Genomic DNA, 7,554 nt, shown 5'->3' on the forward strand with positions numbered 1-7,554 from the left:
AGGCGACAAAAAAATCCATGTGAAAATTTCTCCACTACTTAAAAGTTATTGCTATTAACACACCTATTTAATAAAATTTCAATTCATAATCATGACAGAAAAAAAAGAGGAAAACTCTTAATCCACCCCTTGAGTCTCTTATGGACGACGCGCGTTGCCAAAAATGTCTTATGCTTTCGTAGATGTATCTTCAGAATAATTTTTTTTGTCAAAGTTCATTTGTTCCGTAGGTGTATCTATGGAACAATTTGATATTATAGTGGCACCAGACTCTTCTCTTCCCTCATTCTTCTCATTCCAACTTCTACTCTCTCAAACTCTCTAAATCTCTAAAATCAAAGTTCCACCAAACTTCTTTGTTTTCTCACGAGTTTGTCAGGGACCATCAACATCAACGATCAACATACTTCGTCTCCTTCAAAACTCAATTTAATCGGTAAGTTTTTGAATTTTTGAGTTATTTTCGAGTATTCCACGTAATAAAGTTAGAATTCAATTTTTAGGTGTACAAATGATTGGTTTTTTACGATGTATTATGTTGGTGCACTATATTCCATTGCCTTTAAATTTCACTACTTTGATATAATATAATTTGACGTTCCATTTTTGTTATTAAAATAAAAAATTTAACAGAATATTCTGTAGGGACATCTACAGAACAATATGTTTTTAACACTTTCCGTAGATATATCTACAGAAGATTTCATGAACTGAATTAATTTGAATTTTTCTAACATTCACTATGTTTTTATGCCTCCATAAATGCTCCTCGAGAAGAAAAAAAATCAAATTTTGTTAAAAAATGTACTTCCTAACGTATATCTACGAAATCATGAGTCATAATTAAAATTTCGTCAAATAACTAAGAGATTCAAGAAATAATTGTGATATTAAAAAAAAAAATTGAATATCAAGTAGTATGCCCTGCCAATATAAAACCTTACACTTTAAGGCATTCCAATGAAATTCTATCTAATAAAAATTATTTGATATATATTTTTTTTTTAATTTCATATGAGATCAAAACAAGTGAGGCCCACAACATGACATGAGATCAAAACAAAACCATTTGACATAGAACCATTTGAGCCTCTCTTTGGTTCTCTTTCTTTCTCTGCCAAAAACACACACTCTAACCTCACTTACGGTTAACCCAGCCGTTAGATTCGTTGATGTTATGGCGTTTTGGCACCGAATCCGTAACTCTAACCTCAAAACCTTATACTCCCAATTTCACACATCTTTCACTCATCTTCTTCCCCATTCTTCATTCTCCAATTCCACCCCCAAAACTCCCCCTATTCCCCTTTTCCATCACAAACCCTCTTTTGTTTTCAATAGCGTCAGGTTTTATGCTGTTCCCGTTCAGGTAAATTTGCAAACTTTCAGGTGATTTGTTGTGATTGTGAATTGTGTCAAGTAATGGATTTGGTATTGGTATGCTGATTTTTTTTGGGATTTTGTTTCAGTTTCAGGTTAAGCCCAAGAATGAGGAGGATGACTCTGATGGGCCGCGCTTGAATGATCAAATCAAAGCTAAATTTGTCAGACTTGTCTTGGATGATGGTAATTCTATATCACAATACATACTAGTGGGTGAATATTTGGGGGAATCGCGGTGTATCACCATGATTTTGACAAAAGCTACACTTTGTAGCTTCAACGAAATCATGGTGTTGTCGAGGATTCGTCAAACTTGCTGTGATTTTAGACATGCATTTAATTTCACTTTGGTTTCAATGCTTACTTTTGCTATGTTTTATCCCCTCATTAATAATGTTTGTTAGCTCTCTACTCTTGCTCTATTCATTTTAGACTCTGTGCTTAAACCTAGGAATGGTATTAGGGAAGTTTGCTAGAACCAAACTACCTAGATATTTTCATAATAATGAATAGTGATACTACATTCTCTGACCATTATCAAATAGAAGAGGACTTAAACCATCGAATTTAAGTAAACTGAAGGGAATATTTTATTTGACTACCGTAAAACCTGCAATGTTGTACGAGACAAAATGTTGGATGGTTAAGAGTCAACACAAGAATAGAATCAGTGTAGCTGAGATGAGAATGTTGGGTTGGATGTGTGGTAAGACTAGATATGATAAGATTATAAATGACAATATTAGAGAGAGTGTTGGGGTAGCCCCTATAGTAGAAAAGGTGGTGGAAAATAGATTTAGGTGGTTTGAGCACTTAGAGAGAAGATCTGTAGATTCTATAGTAAGGAGAGTAGGTCAGATGGATAGGAGTCAAAGAGCTAGAGGTAGAGGAAGACTTAGAAAGAAAAACTGTTAGCGAAGTTATTAAGAAAGATTTAGAGATTAACGATTTGGACAGAAGCATGGTCTGGATAGAATATTATGGAAACTGTTGATCCATGTAGCCGTCCCCACTTAGTAAAATAAGGCTTGGTTGTTGTTGTTGTTATTGTTTATATTAAGTCATTGAACTAAAGTCAAGTCCAGCGCCTGTCTTAACCTAGGTAACTTAAAGTTATGTAAAAAATAAACTCATGATAAGGGGTTGAAGTCCATGTAGTTATGGAGGATGGTGATGCGGCACTTAGAACTATATTGATTAATTCATGGACTTAGAAGATTGAACTTGTGTGTTATGAAGTTTTGATTGAGCTTTGAATTTCCCACTAATTGCACAATTTTATGCAGGACATTCTGTAGTTTCAAGGTTTGAAGCATTGGAACGTGCCAAGAAGCTTAAGTTTGATTTAGTTGAGGTAAATAGAAGTTTTTATCTCTTTTTACATGTTAACTGAGATTTTATAGAGATACGTGTAAATTAGGGGTTCTATTTTTCTGCATTACGGAATTACCCCAATTTGATATATTATGCTTCAATTCTTAAAATTCTAACCTTAAGTTGGGTTAAATACTAAAGTCTGTGTATCTAACATTATTCGTAACAATTTTCCTTACCGCTACAACATATCTCTAAAATCCGAGCTATGTTAAGAATTGTGGTTGGCTTTACACCCTTGCATTGTATCTGTCTATGACATCTGAAGCATTAGAATCTGTTTCCCATAGGACGGGACATTTATTTTGAGAGTATTTGCTCATGTTACAGGTTGATAAAAATGCTAAGCCACCTGTTTGTAAAATCATGGACTTCCACAAGGAAATGTACAAGAAAAAAGAAAATGACAAGGAACGTGCTAAAAGCAAGGTGCGATTTGCTATGTTTAATGTAGTTATTTTCAAGTTTTGTTGTGAGGTTTCCTTAACTGCTTTTTATTGTAAATCAATGCTGACAGTCTATCCTAGTCATTTTGATTCGACAATGTTAGTATATACTTGAAGCATGGTTTTGAATAGAACATTATGGTGAAAGTTGATCCATGACTTGGTTGTTGTTGTTGTTGTTGTTGTTGTTGTAGTGTTAATATATACTTGAACATACGAATCTTTGATAACAAACCACTGGCACAACACACGCTTTTTGCATGTTAGTATGCATGATTCATATTGCATGCTAAATTAATATGCTGAATGAAATACATGATGTTTTCTCATTATTTCAAAAACATTATTGTGCTGCAAGCTTTCTTATAGCAAGGACATTTTAATAATGAAACAGTTGGAATTAGTAACTAGGAAGAGAAGCTTTGCACTTTCTTGATACTACAACTAAAACCAATATTGTACGTGCAGAAGTTCTTGATTTTCTACAATTCTTATCCTGCATTTTCTTTGAGAAATAAAGATTAAAATGTATTTAATAATTTATATCTGGGTGTTTTAAATTTTAATTAACTGTAGTCACTCTGCTGTTATGGCATGTCTAGGAGTTGTCAAAGACAAATATTTATTCTTTAGACGTAGTGTTTTTAATTATTTTTCTGGCAAATGCAGTCTGAGATGACAATGCGAAAGGAATGTAAGGAAGTACGATTTTCTGAAAAAACCGTAAGTTCTCTTTCTCTAAATCCTCTTATTTTTGCATATTTCCTAGAGGAATGTAGTTTTCTTTATATTAGGTTTACAATTGTTGTGTTGTTACTGAGCTTTCCTAAGCCATATTTAGAGTCTATGTCTGTTTGGAACAACTTTGTGAGATTAGTTTATGTGCAATTAAACCAGGATGCAAGTTTTCACCACTGTTGAATTTGCATGTTTACTAGAGATATATAGCCTAAGAAGTCCTTATAAGGCTTGAGTAAATTTACACTAAGGAATCCTCACCTTTAGAGCTAGCTTTTAGAGTTGAGTTAGCCACCATCTAAATTTTAAGTTGGTATCAGAGCTTATCTTTGTTTTATTATATGGCCACCCGCATTGTCCACGACTCTGAAGCACGGACCTCTAAGATTAAGCATTTCTCCGTGTACGACTATACGACACGTGTCCAATTGCTCATGCAAGTGTCCAATTTATTTTTTCTTTGCTTTGACACACCTTAGACACTTTTTGGACACACTTCTTAGACACTTATATGGGTATTAAAGATGTGTTGAAGCAGTGATGATCAATATAGGAGTTAACAATATTAGATTTGATTCCATCATTTTTAGCTTTTGGGTATAATAGATAGATGAATGAAGAAGAAAAACGATCATATTTTGTTTAAGAAATTTTTTGCAGTGGAACAAATTGCTCAATTTAAAGTAACATAGTATATTTTAATTATCAATTTACATCTGTTATAAATTATGTTAATATTTTATTTAATTATAATAAATAAAAAAATATTTATTGTTGGTGTTCAATATTTTTAAAATTAGCCGTGATGATGTCTGTGTCAGATCCGTGCTCCATAGGTTCACACTCTTGGTGTTTTGCTCTAGACATAGGAGGATATTCTTATTAGGCCACTTGTATTTGTCCATACTTCAGATATCTAATATCTTAATCGTTAGAGGAGCGGGTGCTGAGAACTCACCTCGGCCATAGATTTGGCCTAAGTTGTCATTAATTAGGTAGCTTAAACAATCCTCACCTTTTGAGCTAGCTATAGGATCGAATAAGGTCTTATTCAAAGAACCACCTTAGGATGCTGAAGCTTTCCTCCTTAGTATATAGGCTGCGACCATTTATTGTGCACTTTCAGCTTCTCTGTCCTCACATCCATGTTCTAGCCTAAGGCTATTAAATATTAATGTCTGTATTAAAAATGAGAGACACTAGTGCCGCTTGAATCTAACAAATGGTCTAGTGAAGACAATTAACGGGTCAGGATTTAATTTTATCGGTAGAAATGTGGAACATTCATGGTACCGTCTCCTTGATTTCAGTTTCTGTATTTTGAATGGTTGCTGTATTTTATTTCCGGAACCTGGAGAAGAAAGTTTTGATGTATTAAATTTTCTGCTATTCATGTTTTCAGGAATCAAAAGATCTTAAGATGAAAGCAGACATGGTTCGAAAGCTAATGGATAAGGGTTATCGGGTGAAGGTACTCTCACTTTCCATATATGGCATTTCTGCTGTTTACAAGCATCTCTAGTTTTTGTTCATCATCAGCAACCAAGTTTGTTTAATTTGAAATCGAAGCCCCCTTTTTATCTCCCTGCATTGGACTTTTTCCTCATCAAATATCCCTTCACCATCTCTGCCCAGTGTTGTCAATAGTGAATGGTGGTCCATGGCAGAGAGCCAAAATCCCGCCATATTGGTCGCTTTCCGGCGCCGTTATAGCGGTTTATGGTGGAAAAACCCACAATATTGACCTATATTTACCGTTGTGGCGAGCCCAAAAACCGGCATGTATATCCGCCATAGCGGTTGTGATGCCGCAATTTGATAACACTGTCTCTGCGACAGATTTTTACTGCATATTATGCATTACCATGCCTCATTCTATATAATAATATTGTAAGATCTTTATCTTTTAACAACATAAATCACGTTCATCTGCCACATCAATATAATTAGTGCATTGTTAGTAAATGAATCATGGTTGCTCTTTTTACTACTTCAAACAGGTCAAGGCAACAGGCAACGCAGATCAGGCTATGTTAAACTCAATATCCCGTCTTTCGGCTCTGGTATGATGGTTTCTGCTTTATTCTGCGATTTTCTATCCGAAGCAATTTTTACAAATCTTTTTTCCCGTTCCCATTTCTTCATATCCTTACATTCAACATTCATAAAATTCTTTGCAGATAGAAGATGTCTGTATTGTGGAAAGTGGACCGCATTTGACAAAAAAAGAAGCTTATATGATAGTCAGACATCTGAAATATGGACCGGCTAAGAAAGGTGTGAAAAAATCTCAAGATGCCGTACACACGGATGTGAAAGCCGAGGAGGATGATGTTGAACCATTAACTGCCAATTCTAGTGATTCTATTAACTCTAAGAATCAGAGTTCTCCTGAATATCAGTTTGAAACACAAGAGACAGTGATTTCTCATGGTAACAAGCAATTTCCATTCTCGGCTGATAGATCAGATAAAATTGTCAACGACAAGAATGATTCAGTTTCTCCACCCGTACTAGAAAATAGATATAAAAAAGCTAATAATCGTGGTGAGAACAAGGTTCAACCGAATGCGCAGGTGCCTCCTGCTGTGACTGAAAATAGGTACAGAAAAGCCGAGCCTAGAAACAGGTCCCAACAAACAACACCGACTATAAATCCAGCGACAAGAGACACAAACAGATGGACACCCTCGAATTCAAATCACCCTCCTGGATCAAGAAGCCCGATGCCTTCCCGTGACAATATCCACCCGAATCCTAGAGGTCCGAATACAAAAAGTCCCGGCTACGGTCTTTTTAGTAGGGATGCATAGGAACATGGAAGGTAACACTCAGTATTTCAACTTGGCAACTTTTCAGCAGAGATTCAACAGAGGAGGAATCTTTGAGCTGGTATGAAAGTGGAGGTAGATTAGAGTGGCAAATAAGTATATTACAAGGACAGATTTGGTCCCATTAAACACACTATTCAATTAAGAAAGATGGATTGATGATGAAGCAGTGAATCAGTTACTCCTCAGTCCTGCAAATCTATTTTGCCTTTGATTGATCTATGAAAATGTTTTGTTTATTTAGCTTAGTTTACTAATTACTAGGGATTTTGCATAATCTAATATTGGATGGAAGTACACCAATTTGTATTTTTTTTCTACATTCATTTTGTTTGATTGTTGAGAAGGGGTGTTTTTACTACCCCTATAGAAAGTTTATGCATGCTGTGGTGAGTGTTTTCACAAGTTCCCAACCCAGAGAAGATAGCAATACTGTCATCTTTGTATCAAACAAATATTATCATAATAATAATGGGTGGCTAGGTTCATTACATTTTTGTATGCTACATACTTAATTTTGGTTTAAATACAATTTGTGTCTTTCTATCTCTATTTTTTTTTTTTTTTTGAAACATTCTATCTCTCTATTTTAAAAGCTAGTTTTGTCCGAGTTTTGGTCTCTCCCTCCATTTTGAAATTGATTTTGTTGACGCAACACTTTCTAGATGAATAAAACGTCTCCAAAAATATGACGTGAATATTAAATTTGTCCACCTAACCACTGTTACGTAAGCATAATCGTCCCTAAAATAGAATGGGAAATCAAAATTAATGAAAAATGA

The 7,554-nt window shown here is 34.7% G+C and overlaps 1 protein-coding gene across 1 annotated transcript; it reads left to right on the top strand.

The window, feature by feature from the left end:
• Positions 1-1,056: 1,056 nt before the first annotated feature.
• LOC131649269 (translation initiation factor IF3-1, mitochondrial-like) lies at positions 1,057-7,263 on the top strand. The gene is made up of 8 exons (XM_058919035.1): positions 1,057-1,369; positions 1,470-1,566; positions 2,670-2,737; positions 3,088-3,186; positions 3,873-3,926; positions 5,344-5,412; positions 5,942-6,004; positions 6,122-7,263. The coding sequence occupies exons 1-8, from the start codon at positions 1,178-1,180 to the stop codon at positions 6,752-6,754; spliced, it is 1,275 nt and encodes a 424-aa protein (XP_058775018.1). The 5' UTR covers positions 1,057-1,177; the 3' UTR covers positions 6,755-7,263.
• The last annotated feature ends 291 nt before the right edge of the window (positions 7,264-7,554 follow it).

Source organism: Vicia villosa, linkage group LG2 (assembly GCF_029867415.1).
Source record: "Vicia villosa cultivar HV-30 ecotype Madison, WI linkage group LG2, Vvil1.0, whole genome shotgun sequence".
Classification (NCBI taxonomy): Eukaryota; Viridiplantae; Streptophyta; class Magnoliopsida; order Fabales; family Fabaceae; genus Vicia; species Vicia villosa.

Excerpts from the sequence above, each read along its gene's own strand:
- LOC131649269 (XM_058919035.1), top strand. The coding sequence starts at position 1,178 with ATGGCGTTTTGGCACCGAATCCGTAACTCTAACCTCAAAACCTTATAC. Across the intron at positions 3,187-3,872 it reads AGGAACGTGCTAAAAGCAAG|TCTGAGATGACAATGCGAAA; the intron begins GTGCGATTTGCT and ends TGGCAAATGCAG. Across the intron at positions 3,927-5,343 it reads TACGATTTTCTGAAAAAACC|GAATCAAAAGATCTTAAGAT; the intron begins GTAAGTTCTCTT and ends TCATGTTTTCAG.